The sequence below is a fragment of the Microtus pennsylvanicus genome, chromosome 11, assembly GCF_037038515.1.
Source record: "Microtus pennsylvanicus isolate mMicPen1 chromosome 11, mMicPen1.hap1, whole genome shotgun sequence".
Lineage (NCBI taxonomy): Eukaryota > Metazoa > Chordata > Mammalia > Rodentia > Cricetidae > Microtus > Microtus pennsylvanicus.
This window is the reverse complement of record NC_134589.1, coordinates 34,023,403-34,046,134: the sequence shown is the minus strand read 5'-3', so window position 1 is coordinate 34,046,134 and position 22,732 is coordinate 34,023,403. Positions and strand designations below refer to the sequence as shown.

General features: G+C 43.0%; 1 protein-coding gene across 1 annotated transcript in view; it reads left to right on the top strand.

Annotated features, from left to right (window-relative positions):
- Tex14 (testis expressed 14, intercellular bridge forming factor) overlaps nt 1-12,054 on the top strand; it is a 100,564-nt gene extending 88,510 nt beyond the window's left edge. The window contains exons 24-29 of the mRNA XM_075941794.1: nt 1,868-1,945; nt 2,662-2,755; nt 6,991-7,083; nt 9,044-9,153; nt 11,108-11,159; nt 11,699-12,054. Coding sequence (XP_075797909.1) covers nt 1,868-1,945; nt 2,662-2,755; nt 6,991-7,083; nt 9,044-9,153; nt 11,108-11,159; nt 11,699-11,735 — 464 coding nt within the window. The 3' untranslated portion in view covers nt 11,736-12,054. The remainder of the gene's footprint in view (nt 1-1,867; nt 1,946-2,661; nt 2,756-6,990; nt 7,084-9,043; nt 9,154-11,107; nt 11,160-11,698) is intronic.
- The last annotated feature ends 10,678 nt before the right edge of the window (nt 12,055-22,732 follow it).

The following is a 22,732-nucleotide window of genomic DNA, read 5'->3' as shown; positions in this document are numbered from 1 at the left end:
TCCTTTCAACTCAAACTAGATATTTCTTAGAACCCTGTAGTCTGGCTGCTCAGGCCAAGACATGTTTACTTCCAATTTTGCTAGCAGAGGAAGTGTTAAATGTATTGGGTTGTGAATAAATAAATAAATAAATCCCTCTTATAATTGCCCAGATGTCAATGAGAGAAAAACCTGATGAGACTAGAATTTTCTCTTTTGGGAGGCTACTGAGAAATAGCTACTTAATTTTATATACAGCTGGTCTGATGTTTAAAGCAATAGTGTCATGTTATAGAGACCTTGGGAGCAGGCAGCCTGCTTCTCCAATAGCCTGTTAGACCAGCCTTTATCTTTAATGGGTCCCTCTCATGTCTATGATGGTCCAGTTCTTGGTATAGGGCTTACAGAGAATTTCTCAAGGCAGTGGCAGTTGGTTTTCAGGATCTCTGAGGTCCTGTGAATCTTAAGGGATTAGGACTTCACGCTCTGACTCAGGGCACAGCCATCCTCTGGGCTTCTTAGCAAGCCCTCAACGCCTGCCCTTTGACCTAATGAGCTCTGCTAACTGTGCTATCATCGCTGTTGTTTGTTCTGAAAAGACCTCTAGGGAGTAGTCAGGATCTGTCCCCTGCTTTTTTGTAGGGTGTAACCAGAGGCTGCCCTCTTGTTTCCTGGCCACCCACTCCAGAAACTTATATTAATTACAAACTATTTGACCTATTTGGTCAGACTTATTAACTAGTTATCACAACTTAAATTAATCAATTCCTGTTATTTTATATTTTGCTGTGAGCTCGTGCCTTGTTACCTCACCTCTTGCTTCTCTGCTTATGTCTCTTTTGGCTCCGCCTTCTTTCTCTATCTCTGCTTGGATTTTCTACCTAGCTACGTTCTATCCTGCCATAGGCAAAGCAGCTTCTTTATTAACCAGTGGTAATAAAACATATTCACAGCATACAGAGGGGTATCTCACATCAGGAGGGTTCATATCCAGAGGTCTAGGCCCCGACAGGCATCTTAAAGGGAAAGGTCTTTTAGGATATAGGTGATCATTTAAGAGCAACAAGGGACCGATGGGGATAAAATCTGATCTGAATGATTTTACAGGTGTAACTGATGCTCAAGAGCTGTCAGGCACAGTTTAACAGTAGAAAGGGAGCAGACTAGCACCGCCTCGATACAGCTGCTTCTCTGCTCTGCTCTGCAGAGCATTCTGAAGGAATCCAGCACCTAACAAATGCAGGGCAGCCGGTGAGCTCAGCATCTGCTGATCTTGGAAGTGGGAACATGGATATTCATAGTAAAAACGTGACATATAGGCCAGTAGAGATGGAGACACTTGTGGGTGGCTCTGCTATTGAAAGAGTACAAAATCAAGATTACAGGGCTGGGGGCTGGAGAGATGGTTCAGCAGTTAAGGACACGTACTCTTGCAGAGAGCCTGGGTTTGGTTCTCTGCACCCACATGGTGGATCACAACCATCTGTAGCTCAGTTCCAGGGGAGCTGAAGCCTTCTTATGATCTCTGTGGGCACAAGACATTTACAAACATAGATACATACTCATACAAATAAAACATTTTAAATCTCTAAGTCTGTTTTTAAAACCAAAAGAACATAAACATAAATTCAATATCAATTCTCTTATTTATCATTTTGTTTTTAATTACAAAAGTTCATTAACCCTGTGAGCTTGCTCTTCACTTCCCACATTTCAGTAGCTGTGTTCCCAGACTCCTCCTCGGTTTTTATTTTTATTTCTACATTTCAGGTGAGGAACAACAGCAATAATGCAGATTTGAGGACTGTCCTTTAAGAGCCCCTGTCCTAGAAAATTGTGTGCTATGGAAAGGTGGGATAAGTTGCCTTTTGTTTTTGTACTGTTACAGAGCATCTGAAGCAACAGCAGATTTCACCCATGGTGTCACAGGAGAACACAGCGCATGGTCTGAGCACCACTGAAAATGGTAAGCCTATATCCAGGTCTTTTCATGAAGTTTTTATGGAATGCATATGGAAGAGTGTGACTTAGGTCAGGTACAACTCCATTTTAATTCCAGTTCTACCAGTTAATTTTGTCTAACAAACTGCTTCATTTCTGAACTTTATTTCTCCTTATCTGTGTGATGGGAACAGTAGTTCCTGTCTCGTGATCGTGATAGCTCTGTGCACAGTGCTTGGTGCAATAATTAGCAAATGTTCTCTTCCTTTCATAATTCTGTTGGCCAATGAAAGGAGACAGTACTAGTAAAATTCTTGGCATGCATTAAAGGGTATATCCTTATCCCACCCAAATTCCTTCCATGAAGTTCTGCCATAGGAGCATCTAAGAACAAGAAATTGAAGAGTGCCTTAAAGCACAATCGTGTGGCTTATTTTTAGGGCTGCTCGCCTCCTCTTTGTGTGCCTTCTTTCCTTTGCTTTATATAGTTCTCTGAACTTGGCACCGGCTAGGTTTCCTGTAGCTTCACCTGGCGCCAGAGATCTCCCAAGACCCCAGAAGCAGCTGCTGCGAGTGCTGTTGCCCTGCAGACTGCCATCTGGCCCTGTGCTCTCGTGGGAAAGGGAGCTGATGCATTCATACTTGCAGAACTACTGATGGCTTTAATTTTTACAGTTCATTTTAAAACATGCTCATAACTAATTTTCATTTTAATAAAGTTAGCTCTCTCAACTGCTTTAGATAAAGAGAATTTGGAAGAACAAAAAACCAACAGTAGTAAAGACAGCAGTTTTCTTTCCGCCAAAGAAATTCAGGATCTGGAAGACACAGAGAGGTAACAGAAAACTAAACTTTTCAAAGGATTTTAAAATTGCACTTGTGTGTGTTTTATTATATTAACAAATAATAAGGAACAGAACAGTCATTTTCTTTGTTCTCCTTGCTTCATGACCAGGATTTTTGTTTTATATTAGCATGTATTATTTGTATATAAGTTTCATGACGATATTTTCATACATGTATATAATGTGTTTTTATCAAGTTTGTTTTTCTTTACCCTCTTTTGTCTCTCGCCTGCTCTCATGACCTCACTAGTTCCCGTCTGCTCTCGTGTCTGTGGAGGGTGCATGACCTAATGAGTGTTTCCTAGGGGAGCATGGGCGAGGGGTTATTTATAGGAACATGAGCACATTATCACTGACCACACCGCTCAAGAACATGTCTCTCCTTTCCCAGCAATAATTAACTGTCTATAGCTCCAGGACTGGATGGAGGCTTGCGAGCCCCTTCATCCTAGGTATACTTTGTGATTAAAGTACGTATAACATACGATCATCTTTCTTAACAAATTGAAAGTGCACAGCTCAATGTTAATTGTATAGCTAATTATATAGTTGCCATCCATGATGATCCACTTAAAAGTTTTTGAAATAATTTTTGTTTTGTTTTTTTTTGAGACAGGATCTCAATATGTAGCTCTGGTTGCCCTGGAACTCACTATGTAGACCAGACAAGATCACAGAGATCTGCCTGACTCTGCCTCCCGAGGATTAAAAGCATGCACCTTGTCTGCAATAATTTCTGTAATTTTTTTTATCACATTTGAGTGTGTGTCTGTCTGTCTTTCCAGCCCCTCATTACACCTTGTTCTTATTTGCACTCCCACTATGTTCCTTTATCTGTCTTCCCCATCTTTTGCTGCTCCTTTTCCATCTCCTTAATAGTCCTTCCCTCTACTCTCATGCCCCGTACACTCCATTGTCCTTTCTTGTTCACAGGCCCCCGTCCTTGAACCTCCTTCCTTACAGCCTCCTTCTATCTTTGTAACACACAGAGACAGAAACAGAAATTTAACTATAGTTTTACATGTGAGAGGAATACATGAAATGTTTGTCTCAAGGCTCTATCCACTTTTTTGCAAATTTCATTCTTTTTTTTTATTTTTTTCGAGACAGAATTTCTCTGTGACTTTGGGGCCTGTCTTGGAACTAGCTTTTGGAGAACAGGCTGGCCTCGAACTCACAGAGCTCCTCTCGCCTTTGCTTCCCAGGTGCTGGAATTAAAGGCATGTGCTACCAGTGCCCAGCCCAAGGAAGGAGAGAGGGAGGAAGACAGAGAGAGGAGAGAGAGAGAGAGAGAGAGAGAGAGAGAGAGAGAGAGAGAGAGAGAGAGAGAGAGAGAACACACCTTAGTGTTCATAGGGCGGGCAGAAGAAAACCTGTGGGTGCTGGGTCTCTCCTTCCACCATGTGGGTCCTAAGGATTGAACCCAGCCAGTCAGACTTGAACGACACATCTTTATCTGCTAAGCCGTCTCACTGGATCTTATTCTTCTTTGTGGAATGTGTGCTTATCACTTCTTTTGTTTGAGACAGGGACTGACACTGTTACCCCACCTGGATATGAACTTGTGGCAGGCCTCCTGCTTAGCCCCTGGAGTGCTGGGACTACAGGCTTGATCCATCACAGCTGCCTTCACCTATTTCCCCCATTTTTCTGTTGATGAAACATTAGGCTTGTTTTGAGACCATGCTTTTAATTTTTTAAAGATTTATTATTTTGGGGGGAGGGGGAGAGGAGTGGGAGGAGGGGGAGGGAAATGGGAGGCAGGGAGGAGGCAGAAATTTTTTCAACAAAAAAAATAAATAAAAAGATTTATTATTTTTGTGTATGTGTATGTACCAGTGATGTACATCATGTGCACTCAGGTGTCTGAAGAAGTCAGAGAGGAAATTGTATCATCTGTAACTGGGATTATAGGTAGTTGTGAGCCACCATGGGTTCTGAGGAATGAACTCAGCTCTTCTCTAATAGGAATGGCCCCCATAGGCTCATAGATTTGAATGCTTAGTCAACAGGGAGTGAGTGGCACTATTATTTAAAAGGCCTTGTTGGAGGAAATGTGTCACTTAGGGCCCAGTGGCTCTCTTCTTCCTGCTACCTGTGGATCCAGATACAGAGCTGTCAACTATTTCTCCAGCACTGTCTGCCTGCATGCTGCCGTGTTTCCTGTAATCAAGCCCCAATTAAAGGCTGTCTTTATAGGAGTTGCTGTGGCATAGTGTCTCTTCACAGCAATAGAATACTTACTATACACCCTCCCTCTGGTCTTAGGTAATTTTTTATATAAATTTAAAAAGATTGAAGATAGGGTTGGAGAGATAGCACAGAGGTCAAGAGCACCCCGATTGTATTCCCAGCACCCACATGGCAGCTAACAACTGTCTGTAACTCCATTTCCAGGGTTCTGACACCCTCATACAGACGTACATGCAGGCAAAACACCAATGCACATAGAAAATAAAAGGAATCATAAAAATATTGTTTTAAAAAAAGATTGAAGTCAATGCAGACTAGTTCACAATGAACAAAATAAACTTTGAAAAGAGACAAGGCTTAGATCGGTGGTGGCACTTGCTCCTTTCCTTGTCCTACTGCTGATGTTGGTCCCGCATCTCCTCCGGAAAAGCCATACACAGTTGTTTCAGCAGCAGAGAACAGAAAGCCCCACTGCCATGGATGACAAGAGACTCATGAGTGTCAGGCTCTGCTGGTGTCATTCCGCCCGAGACTTAGACTTTTTCCACTTTTCTGCTCTATCCTCTGACATGTTGGCCTTTGCTCTGGCTTTATTTTTTCTGCCTTTCCCCTGAAACCTGTCTCCGGTGGCAAGATGGCTGTGGTTCACACAAAGGCAAAGGTAAAAAGAGGGTCAGACAAAGTAATATGTTACTGGCATCCGTCCCCTTTTATTTGGGAAGTAAAACCCTTCCAGAAGTTTCCCAGCAGACAGTCACTTATATTTCGTTGGCTAAACTGGAATCCAGCATTTGTCCCACTCTTAACGGCTAAGTCATTTTTTTCAAGGAAGGATGAGAGAAACCTAAAACATTTGCAAAAGGAGATGAGTCTTGAGAGCTGAGACTTTCTTTCTTTCTTTCTTTCTTTCTTTCTTTCTTTCTTTCTTTATTTCTTTTTTTTCATTTTGGTTTTTTGAGACAGGGTTTCTCTGTGGCTTTGGAGCCTGAACTAACAGAGAATCTGCTTGCCTCTGCCTCTCGGGTGCTGGGATTAAAGGTGTGTGCTACCACGGCCCAGCCTAGGCTTTCTATTTGATCCCCAGAACCACATAAACTGTAGGGACACATACCTGTAGTCCTAGCACTCAGAAGGTAGAAGTGGGAAGGTCAGAAGTTCAAGGCCAGCTTTGGATGAATAGCCAGTTAAAAGCCAGCCTGGGCTACATGAGATCCTGTCTCAAAAAAGTTATTTCTTCCCCTTTTGACATTTATTTATTTATTTATTAACTTACTTACTTACTTATTTCCACAGCACACATGTGGATGTATCAGAAAATAGACTGCACTATGTGAGTCACGGGAGTCTAACCCAGGTCCTCAGGCAAACACCACTACCCACTGAGCTGTCATACCTGGAGCTAGCCAACCTGACCTGGGATCCCCGTGTCTCTGCCCTCTAAATTCTGTGATTACAGGTGGTTCTGGGGGTTCAAACTCTGATCTTCATTCTTACTTGAGAAGTACTTTTTCACTGAACCCATCCCCAGCCCCTTTATCTTCGTTTTTCAAAATGGCTGGTAGTGCTACCCACAAGCAGGTCTTCCCCAGTGCTCAGGTGTCTCAGTGCTATGTGAATGGTTAGTCCTAGATACTACTATAGAATGGAAGATCTTTTTTCAGTTGGAAAGTGTACATTTTAGGCCTTCTAAAATTACCTTTTATCGTCTATCAAAAGTAATTCAGAAAAACACATAAAAAGCATGTACAACTAAAACCTCATATAGAAACTGAATTAATAACCTATAACTGAGACAGTTGGCATTGGAGGGAGTGATCTCATGGGTGCCAGGGTGTTGTCAAGGCGCTAACGGACTATTTGAGTGTCCGTATAAGTTAGATACAAGTGACCTCTGAGAGTCCAGACACTGTCTCACACCGTATGCTCTCAGCTCTTGTGGAAGCACCGGATTTGAGGGCCCTTTCACCGTACAGTGATGTGCTATGAGAGAAAATAACTCTTGTCACCTTTCTCTTTACTTGCTCCTGGACAGAGCTCATTCTTCTCTTGATGAGGACCTGGAAAGATTGCTGCAGTCACCTGAGGAGAACATGGCACTGCTGGACCCTTCCAAGGGCTCTACAAGGTTGTCTTTCCCCACTAAGGAATCATTTTCTTAGGTTTCACAGGGGAAAGAACATACAAACTGTTATGTACCTAGGGCATAGAACTCCATAGAACGAGGCTCCCAGTTCCTGTCTTTTATTTTTTTCTTCAGGAAGTAGCTAGGCTTTCGGCTTATTGGAGGATGATTGTCTGGTGATGGCTTTGCACAGCTGTAGATCAGCCAGGCCTGACTTCACTTGTCTGCATGCTCACACCTGCCTCTCTCCCTCCCACCACCTACTCTCCAAGGCCCCATTAGGAGACGGATACCAGAGCTCTAATACTGGATTTAACCCTGTGCCTTCAACGTTTTCATCAGTCATCCGAGTTAAATCAGAAAGGCATATGTAACTAGTTTTCAGATAACCCAAATCTAGAAGTGAATGCTAATGTGATGGGTGATGGACTTGAAATCCAAAATTTTATTTTGACAAGTGCAAATGTTAGCCACTCTAAAAGATAAAGACCAAGCCAGGCATGGCTGCTGCAGGAACCTGTAGTTTCAGTCATTCAGAAGTCTTAAGGGGGATGATTGTTTGAGCCCAGAAGTTCAAGGTCAGCCGAGGGACATAGGGCCTACAAATGGCAAGTTTTAGATCCAAAAGTATACAGTGTGAGAAATCAGACCTAACTTGATAATTTTTTATTGGAAATTCTATTTCCTGTAATTACTTTGAGGGCAGGAAGTCTTAGTCCATATGCCCAGCACTTAGTTTCTGAAAAGGTCCACATAGCATTAATGCAGGGTACACAGACATGAACTGTCCAGATGAAGGAAGTGCGCCAGGGATAACCGATGTGCTGTGGGCGGGCTCCTAGGACACGTTTCTAATGGATGGTAGTCGTCCACAGAGGACATAGAATAGTCAGTGTGAGAACACTGAGGAGCCAGGGAGACTCAGCCTGAAAAGAGCAGACGAGTGGAGAATTTGATAGCTTCCCTAAATGCCTGAAATGCTATCACGTGAAGAGAAATCTCCTTAATGTCTCCACCCCAGAGGAAGGAGCTGGTGACTAGATGTGGCAAAGTAACAGACTTTGACTAGTGAAGCACAAACTTTCTGATGAGCACAGCCATTGCCGAGAGGAAACAGTGTTTCCATTTCACAGAAGCTGCAGCTGCCCAGGGGACTGGATGACTGTGGTCTTGAGTGTTTGGACAGAAGTAGAAGATAAAGGCCTTTGCCCCTGATTGTGTTAATGAAATTAAGCGAGAAAGAGCCGTCTCCTCCCATCTAGAGGGGTGACTGTTCTCAAGGAGAATGTGGCTTTGAATTTGTAAGATGCTTATTTAGACTTCCCATATCACAGGGAGCTTGAGGGATATGAAGACAAGGTGATAAATTATTTCAAAGAGAATGTTGATTATAAGGGAAATACTCTTTTTGTTCTTTGAGGCTAGCTATGTATGTCTAATGATTGAAAACAGAGTTTGATTGCATAGGCTATCTGGGTTAGATCTTAACTCTAGAACTTCTTTTGAGTATGTCATTTCCCGTGTCTTGGTTTTCACATCACACAATGTAGATGGGTAGCAGGAACTGTTTCATACAGTTCTGAAAAGGAAATGAGTTTACATATGTTTAAACTAACCTTGTTGGCATGGTGACACATGCCTTTAATCCCAGCACTCTGGTGACAGGCATGCAGATTGCTCTCAGTTCAAGGCCAGCCTGGTTTATTTAGTGAGTTCCAGGGCACTTAGGCCTATATAGGGAAACCCTGTCTATAAATAAAATAAGTAGATAGATAAGTAAATAAATAATAAAAATAAAATAGGAATTAAAGATAAACAAATAAAACCCAAAAATACATAATAAGTATACTAACACTTGACCCTGTAGGAACATGTCATCAGTACTTTGTTTACTTTGGAGCATAGTCTTGTTCCCCTGACAGTTACATATGTGTTTAATGCCTCAACTCATTTGTCATTAAAGGGAGAAAGAACCCAAAGATCAAGATGTTGTTGATCAGAAGGAAAAAAGGAAAGAAAGCATCAGTCTGGAGAGAAGTAAATCAGATAGTGTTTTAGGGGCTTTGGAAGAAGGTATGGATGGATGATTGTTGTGTAGTATGGGGTCATGTCTTTTTTCTTAAACTTCAGCTCAGCATTTCTGAGAATTGCCAATCATAACTTCATCACAAAACAGCAACATCATCAAAATTTGGGGTTTTTTTTCTTTTTCTTTTGTTTATCCTTTTCCCTGAGATAGGATTTCTCTGTGTAGCCTCGGCTGTACTGGAACTTTAGAGCAGGCTGGCCTTGATCCATCTGTCTCTGCCTCTCAAGTGCTGGGGTTAATGGTGTGTTGCCAGAACCGCCTGGCTGTTGTTTAGTTTTGTGAGAGGACATCTCACTCTGGCCTCACTCAGCATCTCAAAGTCAAAGCAGTCCTCTCACCTACCAGGTGTTGGGATTGTAGCACAAGGCAACACTCCGGGCTTTTCAGTTCTGTTTCTAAAACAAGCCATGGGCCAGCCTCAATTTGTTTATTGTCTGTAGAACTGTTTTGCATTTAAATATATTCAAAAGCATTTTAAATTTAAGCTGACTGTGGTGATACATGCCTCTGCACTCAGGAGGTAGGAGCAGAAGGATCACCCACAGATTTCAAGGCCAACTGGGGATACCTTGCCTAAAAACAAAACAAAAATCAAGGGCTTTGAGGTTTCTCAGTGGATCTTGCCACCAAGCCTGAGAGACCTAGTTTGATCCCAAAAGCCACATAGAGGAAGGAGCTTCCCCTCTGCGGTAAGCTGTCTTCGAGCCTCCATAAGCATGTGTGTGCACATGCACACATACACATAAATGAAAGACAGCATTTTAAGAGTTTTAAATTTAGCTTCCGTGGGTACTGAAGAAATCATATATTACAGAATTTAAATGAAGTTAAAAAGTCATGTAAAAGTTGTAAATTAACCTTTATTTCAAAACTATTCTAATAGAATATCAGGCTTCTAATAGGCCTTTACAAGTGAGCTCCTGTGTTTATTTTACTCAGGGAGTGAGATAGTCACCCTTTCAGGTCATCTAGTCTTCCTCGCATCCCATCCCTAGTTCCTTTTCATTCTCCTTCTCTGTCCTGTTTTATGTCTCAGGATGCAGACCCTATGGACTGCATCTCCTTGGCTTTCTGTTAGCCAATGGGGGCCCTGGCAGAAGATCAGAGGGCAAGAGAATTGTTCATCACTTCCCTCCCCTACCAATTGGGCACCTTGTGCCTGGTAGCCATGGTGTCCTGTCTTTCTGAACTCCAGTTCCTGCTCCAGTTTCCAGGAGCCATCCCATCCCCACTGCTCAGCTGCCTTCCACCTAGGCCTCCCGCAGCTACTGGCCAATAGACGCCTTGTCAGTCCTTGTTTGTCCCCTGACTCTAATTATACCTTTGTGTATAGCCACTTTGTTAAGAAATCTTAACTAGTTTAAGAAATCTTAACTAGTTAAGAAATCTTACTAGTTTGTATACATTTTATTTCCTCCAGAACTCTGATTGGCATAGGGCCCAGAGTATATGGACATTTAGCCAAGACTGAATTCACTAAGAAGATAACTCAGGAGCCGGGCGGTGGTGGCGCACGCCTTTAATCCCAGCACTCGGGAGGCAGAGGCAGGCGGATCTCTGTGAGTTCGAGACCAGCCTGGTCTACAGAGCTAGTTCCAGGACAGGCTCCAAAGCCACAGAGAAACCCTGTCTCGAAAAAACAAAAAAAAAAAAAACAAACAAAAAACAAAAAAACAAGATAACTCAGGGAATTTGGAAAGGTCATGCAGGGACTTTTGAATTAGTGTCACTGGGTACCCATTGCTATCACAGGGGGCTCTAGGATATTAGGAGAAGGATCCTTTGGCTGTGTTTTCAGGAAAGTCATATCTTTATAGAGTAGAACAAACGAGGAAACAGCACACTAGAGAACACTCTAATGTGAATACTGCATTCTGACAGCCCTTGACCTAGAAAGTAACCAGGCTTTTTTTCCCCTTCCTCTTGTGTTTCATCAAGATGAACTAAAGCCCTGTTTCTGGAAGCGACTGGGTTGGTCTGAACCTTCCAGGTAATGAGATAGCATATTTATAGGTCAGAGTTTGTTCTTTTTAGATTGCATGAGCAGACTTCAAATATTTACCAGTCTCTAAATAAATATCACTGACAGATTGCATCTACACCAAGCCGATCAGTTTATAGTTTTATATCTATAATTGACAAATATAAGATGAAGTTAATGCCAACTTTGCTTAAATAAGTGATGTCTGCTCAAGGAAGGTTTCATACATGGAATATGAAAGATGCTACTGTCGGTTGCTTTGTAGTCATTTTACACCCCATGCTATGTTGTTGATCACTATCTGCTTTGATTATACAGACAAAAATTCCTTTTCTGTGACTTCAGTTGAATAGGAAAGTGTATGTGTGTGTGTGGATTCTAAAGACACACACACACACACGAGCTTAGGCTATGAGCTGAGTGAGTGGCAGAATGCTTGCCTGGTTTGTATGAGGCCTGGGATGTGATTCCAAGCACTGCACAAGAATTCTTTAAAGTATGTATGAACTCAAAACTTCCCTTTTTTTCTTTAAAATCTGTGTACACAGGATAATTGTGCTGGATCAGAGCGACTTGTCGGAGTGATTGGAACTGGATCGGAGGCAGGTCAGCCTGAGTTCAGGCGTTGTGGCTTGTGGCCTCTGTTCTTTTGTCTGCATCAGTTGCCTCGAGGACAATGGTTCCAGTTCTGCAGCTCACACTGTTCTGCTGCTGCCATGGACACAGTAATGTGGCCCTCTCATGTGTAGCATGCTTACTCCTTTGTTTTGAATCAGGTTTCTGAAAAGTGCAAGGTGTCCATGATGGCAAACATTTTATTGTGTTCAGAATGGCTTTTGATTTTATTGATGTAAATTTTTGAAACTAACTTTGTTATATAATAAAATGTTTACTTTTAATACTAGTTAGATGCCAATTGTGTAAGATCTATTTCTGGGCTCTAGTTTGGGGGGTTGGGAAAATTGCTGTATTTCTCTTCTTACTAGGAGATAGCAACAGAACCCTAATTAATGTTGAACTTTTTTTTTTTTCGAGACAGGGTTTCTCTGTGGCTTTGGAGCCTGTCCTGGAACTAGCTCTGTAGACCAGGCTGGTCTCGAACTCACAGAGATGCACCTGCCTCTGCCTCCCGAGTGCTGGGATTAAAGGCTTGCGAAACCATCGCCCGGCTAATGTTGAACTTTTTGAGGTGAACACAATATTTTGTGTTCCCCATATTTTGGATTATACACCTCACATCATCAGAATACTGGAATGGTGGAACTGTGGTAAAACTAAAATCACAATGTTTCTCTCATTTATCCTCTCTGTGACTGTCATCCCGATGCAGATCTGTATCTAGACTGGGGTCTAGAGGGTTTGTGTCCATGTGGAATTTTCACACACGAATAGCGACTTTCCTTGGACGCATTTCACTGTTGTGCAGTACTGGCACTTTATTTTGCCTTGGTAGGTAGGAGGTCTTTGTTGTGAAAACCTAATAGCTCCTATTGTGGATGATCATGTTCATACATTTTAGATCACAGAAAACTCCCCAGCACAAATAAAATAAAAAGTACACATTTGTTTGGCTACCTTCAAACAAAGAAACAGGTGCTTGCTGTTTTAACAAGGGGAAAGAAGTAAGTTGCCTCTTGTGTGGTAATTCATGAATGCCTGCAATCCTAGCACTTGGGAGGCTGAGTCAGAAAGTATGCCTTGATTCAAGACCAGTCTAGGATACAGTGTGAGACCTTTCCCAAAGGAAGCAGACAACAAGGGGCCTGCAAGATGGCTCAGTGGTAAATACACTTGCCCTGAAGCCTCACAGTCTGTGTTTGAGCACCAGGAACTGCATGGAGGATAGAGAGGCCTGGCTCCCAGAGGTTGTTCTCTGATCTCTCCACATAAACACACAATGAATAAACAAATATGATAAAAACTTTAAAAGCAAGCAAGTAACAAAACAACCACTCCCATGTTTACGTGTAAGGAAGTGTGAGGACATAGAGACTTCCGGTATAGTTTTCCACTCATAAACTTGCTCTGTTTGATGAGACAACTATATATAAGAATGTGAAGACTAATCGCAGACACTACCTGAGAAGGGTGGCTTGTATAATTATAACTATCAATTCATAATCATTAGGATGAATCATTAGACACTAATGCCTGCTGGTAAGAACTATAATCTAGGCTGGGCCTGGTGGCACACGCCTGAAATCCTAGCACTTGTGGAGGAAAGGCAAGTGGAGCTCTGTGAGATCTGTCAACTACAGGTCAATACTGATGATCACTGAGTTGGCAGAGAGCTCTTGTTGGTTAGAGTAACCATTATCCATTCTGTCCCAGGTACTGTACAGTCCTTGTCTTGCACGGGGCAGCCCTACCATTTCTGTAGGGTGCTGCTTGTATGTCTCTTGTCAGCCATTTCCAGCTATTGTCTCGTACATCTACTTTATAAAGACAGTACAAGCCATTAAGTGAAAATTAACTCAGCTTGCCTTCACCACAACTCCTAACGTGGCCGCATCAATCCCTATAGAACAGATGCCGTCTCTGTTGAAGTAGGGATCAGTGCGCTCTAGCTGTACTTGTTCCTCCCACTTTCTTTTAGACTAAAGGAATGTCCTTCCTACCCAAGGAAAGTCTTATCCCCGTCCATTCAGAGTTTTTTCTTATGTAGCGTTTTTATTTTCAACTTTTTATTTTTTCTTTACACACTCTTGTGTGCGTGTGTGTATGTGTGTGTGTGTATGTGTGTGTGTGTGCGTGTGTGTGTATGTGTGTGTGTATATGTGTGTGTGTGTGTGTGTGCGTGTGTGTGTATGTGTGTGTGTGTGTGAGTGAATATGTGGAGGCCCAAGGTTGATGTCCAGAGTCTTCCTTAGCTTCTGTCTGCCTTCCTCAATGAAGCAGCATCTCTCATTTGAACCCACAGCTCACTGATATGGCTAGCTTGTTCCTGGGATTCCACTCTGTCTTCCAAGCACTGGAATTATAGGCAGGGTACTGTGGTGGTTTGAAAGAAAATGGACCCAAAGGGAGCAGCAGGCACTATTAGGAGATGTGGCTTTGTTGAAGTTGGTGTGGCCTTGTTGAAAGAAATGTGTCACTGTGGGGGCAGGCTTTGAGGCCTCTTTTGCTCAAGCTTTGCTCAGTATAACTTATAGACCGTATCCTGTTGACTACACACTGAGATGCAAAACACCATGTGGCACCGTGATGGCAGTGGACTGAACCTTTGAACTGTAAGCTGCCACCACAATGAAATGTTTTCCCTTACAAGAGTTGCCATAGTCCGCTGTGGAATAATCCTTTTGTATACTGTGAAGATTTGTCACTGTGATTGGTTTAATAAACAAGCTGACTGGCCAGTAGCTGAACAGAATATGGTTAGGTGGGGAAAGCCAAACTGAGAATGCTGGGAAGGAGAGTTACTGGCAGACGGAGAGAGCAAGATGGGCACACCGTACTGAGAAAAAGTACCAAGCCACGTGGCAAAGCATAAATAAAAAATATGGGTTAATTTAAGTGTAAGAGTTAGCTAGTGACAAGCCTAAGCTACCAGCCAAGCATTTATTATCATTTACATCAAGTCTCAGAGTCAATTGTTTGGGAGCAGACCTTCAGGACAAGAGAACTCTGCCTACAGTGGTCATGGTGTCTCTTCACAGCAATAGAAACCCTAACTAAAACAGGCTATTCCCATCTGGCACAGGTTTGGAGATCTGAACTCTAGTCCCACAATTGTGCATCAAATGCTTTCGTCGCTGAGCTGTCTCCCTTATTCATTGCATTCCATGAGCATGGACATGTAGATTTTCTTATCTTTAAAAATCTTCCCCTGAGCTGGGCCTGGTGGTGTGGCATGCAGGAATCAAAGGCTAGAAAATTGCAATTTGGAGGCCAGGGTGGACTACGGAATGAGTTCAAGACCAGCCTGACTATGGCTTAGCAGTTAAGAGAACTTGCTGCTCTTTCAGAGGTTTGGAGTTCAATTCCTGACTCCCGTATCAGGGAGCTCATAACTGCCTATAAGTCCAGCTTCAGGAGATCTGACATCTTCTTTTGGCCTCCGCAGGTACCCACATGGATATGTGACACACATCTTCATGTAAATTAAAATAATAGTAATGACTTACCCAGCCACGGTGGTGCATACCTTTAATGTCTACACTTGGGAGGCAGAGGCAGGCAGGTCTCTGTGAGTTCAAAGCCAGCCTAATTTACAAAATAAGTTTGAGGTCAGCTAAGAGCTACACAGTAATAGACCCTGTCTGTCTCAAAACAAGCAAGGGACTAGACAACAAAAGCCCCAAGCAATGGAAATAAATCTCAATAACAAAACAAGTGGAGTGCTTCCCTCACAGGTTCAGTCCTCAGCCACAGAAAACAGCAGTTCTGGACTCCACCTCCCTCTCCAGCCCACTGCGTCTCTCACTGCAGTTCTGGAAACATTATACTTGATATCTCTGGTCCTCACCTCCCTGTCTACCCTCAGCACACCAGAATTTCAATTCTGGTCCGTTCTTCAGAAGTTCCTCAGGCCTCCAGAGTCTTCCATATTTCTAGATCACAGTCACTTGACCCCGTTGTTAGTTGCTCTCGCCACCTATTTCCTCAGTGTCATTGATGGTAGACTCTTGGTTTTTCTGTCTCTGGTTATTCGGCTTCAGCCTCCACCTCTCGTTTTTCTCTGAGTGTTCTTAAGACACTGATGATTTGAGTGTGAACGCCCCCATAGGCTCCTGTGCTCAGGTGTTTGCTTGCTTAGTCCCCAGTAGTTGGGAAGGATTAGGACGTGTGGCCTTGTTGCAGTAGGTGTGTCACTGTGCCTGGGCTTTGAGGTTCATAAGCCCACACCCAAACCAGGGCTCCCCCAACTCCCTCCCTGCCTGTGGATAAGGATGTAAGCTCTCCGTGCCACGCCTGTCTGCTTCCTGCCGTGGTGATAGTGGACTAACCCTCTGAAGTTTTAAGCAAGCTGTCAAATAAATGCTTTCTTTTATAAAAGTAACCTTGGTCATGGTGCCTCTTTACAGCAATGGAACAGTGACTAAGACCGTGACCTAGTTTCCCTCCATGGCTTCAGTTAGCGTGTGTGTTCTCACAGTCGGCCTCTCTCTGAGCTCAGGAGCCTCTCGGCACAGTCCGTGTCTGCTCTGGATTTCTTTCTGTTATCTCACGGATACAGCCAATATTGAACTCAGTGTTATCTTCATGTGCTTTTTTAGCATTCCATTTATTTATTATGTTAGTGTTCTGAGATCCAGAAAACACCCTTAACTCTCATTAACTCATTACATGAATAAATAAATAAATAAATAAAGCCAGGAGGTGGTGGCACAAGCTTTTAATTCTAGCACTCAGGAAGCAGAAGCAGACGGAGCTCTTTGAGTTCAAAGTCAGCCTGGTCAACACCGTTTTCAAGGACAGCCAAGGCTACACAGAGAAACCGCGTCTCAAACAAACAAACAAAAAGACTTGTTTCAAACTGGGCGTGGTGGCACAGAGATTATAATCTCAGCACTTTGGAGGCCAAGGCAGGTAGATTGTGATGAGTTTGAGGCCAGTCCGAGCTACACCGTGAGAAAAACAACAATAGCAAAGAACCCCCCAGACAACCAAAAAACTTTAACCTCCAAAATAAATGTTCCGTCTTCCATTTTTGTTGCCCCTGTCCCTGCCCATGTTTCAACAGCCTTCTTTTCCATTGAATTAATTTAAGGCTGGCCTTGAACTTGTGGTCCTCCTGAATCTACCTTCCAAGTACTGGAATTACAGGAACTTGACACCATGCCTGCCTTACAAATCTTTTTAATAACTCTTGTGTGCAATTCACTGCTGTCAGCCTTCAAGCAGTGCTGAACCAAGCAGAGTCTCTGCTGTCCTGGAGTTTACCTAGCTTTTAAATGATCAAATAGTATTAACAGCAAATGCCGTAATGTAATAGGTTAAAATGATATTAATTGCATAAGAATGTTAAGGGGCAGCTTAACATTAAATAAGGCATCCGGTGGAAGCTGCTCTGAAGATGTGGCCTTCAAAGTTTGGCTGCCATGATGGGGAAGAGCCAGTCTTGTGACTGGAGGATGAGCATCGAGCGCCAAGAACAGCAGAGCTCCATGGGAAGCACTGAGCTGAGCAGTAAAAGCCCCGGGTGATGGAGAAGCAGACAAGGTCATAGGGCAACTGCCAGCACAGTGAGGGCTGGAGAGAGGGCTCGGTCATGGTCAAGAGCACTGAGTATCTTCCAGAGGACGCAGGTTTGATTCCCCGCACCCGTATGGCAGTTCACAACTATCTCAACTCCAGTTCCAGGGGATCCAAAGCAGCCTCTGGCCTGTACGGGCACCAGTAGCACACATGCAAAAAACAATTTTTTTAATATTTGTACAGTGAACCGGGCGGTGGTGGCGCACGCCTTTAATCCCAGCACTCGGGAGGCAGAGGCAGGCGGATCTCTGTGAGTTCGAGACCAGCCTGGTCTAAAAGAGCTAGTTCCAGGATAGGTTCCAAAACCACAGAGAAACCCTGTCTCGAAAAAACAAAAAAATATTTGTACAGTGAGGTTGGAGGACTGAGCACGGGGTTTATAGACCATGGCACCACATAGGAGTGGTTAGAAAGCTCTCTTCCCTAATTTTTAACACAATGGCTGTTGTTCTTGTTTTGAGATCTCATGTGTGTCCAGGCTAACCTTCAACTTACTATATAGTTGGGGGTGACCTTGAACTCTGATCTTTTCTTCACCATCTGAGTGCTATGAGTGTAGGCCTTAATCAGCGTTCTAATTTATGTTAGCTCAGGATGGAATCTGAACTCTGTCCACAGCCTCAGTGACCTTTCATTCATTTATTGTAGTATGTATAGAACGTGTATGCGTGTGTGTGCTAAGACATGTGAGTGTTTGCGTGTGGAGGCCAGAAGCCAACACTGTGTCTTCCTCCATTGCTCTTCACACTGATTATTTTGAGGTAGGAGCTCTTACTGACCCTGGAGCTCATTGATTGGCCAGATTGGCTGGCTGCTGTTGGGCGCTGGAGACCGTCTTTGTCCCTTCAGCACTGGGGTTACAGGTACATGCCACACTTGTTCTTTAAGAGTGTTGGGGATCTGGACTCAGGTCATCATGTTTGCACAGCAGGCTCTTTATCTGATGAGCAATCTCCTTATCCCCACAATGATCTTTTGACTGTGCCGCTCTTGCTCAGATCTTTGCCATACAGGCCAGGCAGTGGTGGTAGACGCCTTTAATCCCAGCACTAGAGAGGAAGATGAGATGAAAGGAGGCAGGTCTCAGCTCAGGCTGCCGTTGCCCAGCCTTGGTAGAGGTAAGACTTTTCTAGTGGCTTGGTTGTTTTGCTTTTCTGATCCTCAGCTTGAACCCCAGTATCTGTCTCTGGGTTTTTAAACAAGAACAGTTAGCAAGAAGTGGAGCTACAGAAGCAAGGTTAATTGTGGTGATATTTTGTTTGTGCTGTACAAATAAAGCTTGCCTGAAAGTCAGGGTGCAGAACTAGTTACACTAGTTAGCCACAGAGGCCAGGCAGTGGTGGTTACACCTTTAATCCCAGCACTCGGGAGGCAGACACGGACTTACCTCTGTGAGTTCAAGGCCACCCTGGACTACGGAAGATCTCTCTAGTCTCAAAGAGAATCAGAGCCAGGAGGTGGTGGCTCACAACTTTAACCTCAGTACTTAGGAGTCACACACCTTTAATCCCAGCATTAGGGATTGGAGACAGGAAGGGACATGGCTGAGCAGAGGAGACAGGAGTTGAGGGCATACAATCTGAGGACTTGTAGAGACAGACACGGCATTCGGTCTGTGTAGGATTGTGTAGCGGTAAGAACTACTGGCTGGCTGTTCTGCTTTCACCCCCTAATATCTGACTCTGGGATTTTATTATTAAGACCGATTAGAATTTCATGCTACAGTTTGTAAGTATCTTTAGAAACCTTCCCAGAACTATGGGCTTTGATGGATTAGGTCTTTAGTTTAGTTTTGAAATGCTGTATACATGCTGAGTTTTACAGTCTGAATGGTACTCTCATGGAATCATGGTGCCGTTACAATATTGGGCACTTAGCTAATGTGTTAAGTGAGCAATTAATTTCAGTATTCACAAAACCACCAGAGGTTAAGTGTTACTGTCCCCACTTACGAAAGAGAAGACTGTTCAGAGGGGGTTTCATGACTCACCCGTGATCACACTGAAGCAAATGCATTTTTAGTACTTACAGATGGCACAGTAGCCCTCCATGAGGTAGCTCAAGACCACCCTGGGGAGACATTAAGAATTATGGAAATGGGGCTGGTGGTGAGTTAGCTCAGTGAATACAAAGCCATACAAGCCTGGTGCTCTGAGTTCAGTATCTGGAGCTCACAGGGAAAGGAGAGACTAACTCCCATACATTTTTCTCACCTTGCCTCTCAAACACAAACACACACACACATCTAAATAAAAATAAACTACAATTTCTGAGATGGCATCCAAGCTCTTACCTAATAAGCTGTCTGTGTTGCTTATGCTGCTGGTCCTTGCGGTCCCTTTGCATGGGGTTTAGAATGCTTTACTATAAAATATTGGCCTTCAGCACTAAGTTTGTATTAGAATCATCTGAAGAAGACCTCTCTCTCTCTCGTGTGTGTGTGTGTGTGTGTGTGTGTTTGTGGAGGGGGGGATAAACAAATATCAATGTTTAGGTTTTACCCCAGAATTATCAGGTTTATTTAATTTGAGACTATGTGTAAGCTTTTTTGTTGTTGTTTTTTGTTTGTTTTTTTGAGACAGAGTTTATCTGTGTAACAGTCCTGGCTGTCCTGGAACTAGTTCTCGTAGACCAGGCTAACCTTAAACTCACAGAGATCCACCTGCTTCTGCCTCCCCAGTGCTGGGATTAAAGGGTGCACCACCACTGCCTGGCTATGTGTGAGCTTTTGAAAGCTCTCCAGGAGATTCAGTTGTCCCAAAAAACATTGTTCTGGGACTGGAGAGATGGCTCCAGCAGTTGAGAGCACTTACTGCTCTTGCAGAGAACCAGGTTTGGTTCCCAGCACCGGCGTGGTCGCTCACAACCATTCCTAACTCCAGTTCCAGAAGTCAGGTGGCTTCTTTAACCTCTTCAGGCATGGCGAATGTGGTGCATGTATACAAACAGGCAAAATACACAAAATAAAATCAATATATCTAATAAATAGAGAAAGAACTGTTGTTCTAAGGAGAGACGCAGAGATGATGTTCTATATACAGGATGTTTATTGCAGAATTAGGTTATTGGAAAAACACAAATGTCCAAGAGTAAAAGACTGGTGTAAAAATTATGAAATAATTCTAAGTGAATTCATTTAAAATCATATCATAGTATAGAGTAACAGGGAAACATGTTTATGACATATGAAATAATGTTAGTAGTAATATTCTGGTAGATATAACCAGACTTTTTATATAGTTTTATAATGTCCACATATGGTAAATGCAGAAAATACTTATTAAAATAAGAAAGTGTTCCTTTTACTTAATTTCAACTTTATAATTCTTGCAAACTCCTTTAATTTGGGGAAATAGAAAGAGCTTAGAAATACTTAAAATGCAAGTCCCTGTAGAGATTAGAATGCCATTATAATTAACCACAAATCTAATTAATTTTACCATAACTCATTTGAAGAAAAACTAACAGAAGAGAACGGTCAATATAGTGCACAAAAACCTGAAGTAGTCAGTCTTGGCCCAACATCTGTAATCCCAGCATTCAGGAAGCTGAGGCAGGAGCATTGTGAGTTAGGAGCCACTTGTGCAACACAGTACGATTCTGTCTCAAAAACCACCTGAAGCCGGGCGATGGTGGCGCACGCCTTTAATCCCAGCACTCGGGAGGCAGAAGCAGGTGGATCTCTGTGAGTTCAAGACCAGCCTGGTCTACAGAGCTAGTTCCAGGACAGGCTCCAAAGCCACAGAGAAACCCTGTCTCGAAAAACCAAAAAAAAAAAAAAACCACCTGATCTTTGAGTCAGTGATAGAAGGTTGTATATGTCGAGACCAGCCTAGTCTATAAGAGCTAGTTCCAGGACAGGCTCCAAAACCACAGAGAAACCCTGTCTTGAAAAACCAAAAAAAAAAAAAAAAAAAAAAAGAAGGTTGTATATGGTCATTTCAGTGTCAAAAAAGAATGTAAAAAAAAGGGGGGGGACCATTTCTTTTTTATCCACAATGGTCACTGAAATGGGAAAACCACTCTTCGAGTAAGAAAAATCGAGAAGGCAGGTGAACCTGCCTGTAACTCCTACAGCCTGAGAAGCTGAGGTGGGAGGATTGCAAGTTTGAGGCCAACCTGGCCTCCTAGTGAGAGCCTGTTTCAAAAGAGGAAGGGGCCGAGAAAATGACTCAGCAGCTAAGAGATGTTTCTTGCAGAGGGCTTGAGTTTGTTTCCAGCACACACATCAGGTGGCTCATAATGATCCAGCACCTCTAGTTTTGGGGGCACCAGCACATACATGAACATATACATAGCTTAAAAATTAATATTTTTTAATTTTTAAAAGAAAGTTGGAATATAGCTTAGTGGATACCTTGCCTAACATACATGAGGCCTTGTATGATCAACAGTGCATAAACTGGGTGTGGTAGCACATGCCTATAGTTCCACTCCTTGAGAGGTAGAAGCAGGAGTACTGGAAATCAGAAGTATAAGGTCAAAAAGCCAGGTGGTGGTGGCGCACACCTTTAATCCCAGCACTTGGGAAGCAGAGGCAGGTGGATCTCTGTGAGTTCGAGGCCAGCCTGGACTACAGAGTGAGTTCCAGGACAGGCGCCAAAGCTAAAAAATACATACATATATATATGATCCTACCGAAAGAGTTCAAGCTCAGCCTGGGTTACAGAGACAGAGAGAGAGAGAGAGAGGGCGGGGGGAGAGAGGAGAGGATGATTATCTGATTGCTAACAAGATTATTAGTGAGAAGGAACATTAATGTTTATTGTGTGATACTCAGGAGCCAGGCAGTAGTTTCCAGACTGAAACTAAGAATCAGGTCCAGTCATTTATGATCAAAACCAAATTAACTCCAGATCTTTACATATGATACTACATGCTCCTTGAATAATATAAAAACGTATGATTTGAGTAACCTAGGTTTTGGCCCTGGACTCAAGCAAACATTATTCAAGAAATTTGGATAAGGCTGGAGCTATTTGTTTTTTAATTCAGTTGTAACAGTTTCAAACAAAATTGGAGTAACTGTGTACATCACGAAAGGTACCTTGTTAGGTTGACCCGAGAGACTGACTTCACACGATATTCTGACTGATTTCTAGACGAGTCCCTGAGAATTCCTAGAAGCCAGGAAGAATAAGGAAAATTCCAAAGCCTTCCCTGTATACAAGGAAATCCCGATTTTCTTAAGCCCTTGGCCAAAGGTTGAGCATCAAGTCCACAGCCAGGTTCAGTTTTCTTCTGTGTACTGATATTCTATGAAGAATTGTAACTGCAACACGCGATGTTTAATAGAAAGCTCTTTCCTCTGTGACATCATCAGGCAGATTGTAAAGAACTGTTTAAGACACTCAGAACAGCAGCCACGTTTGTGCGGGACCAAA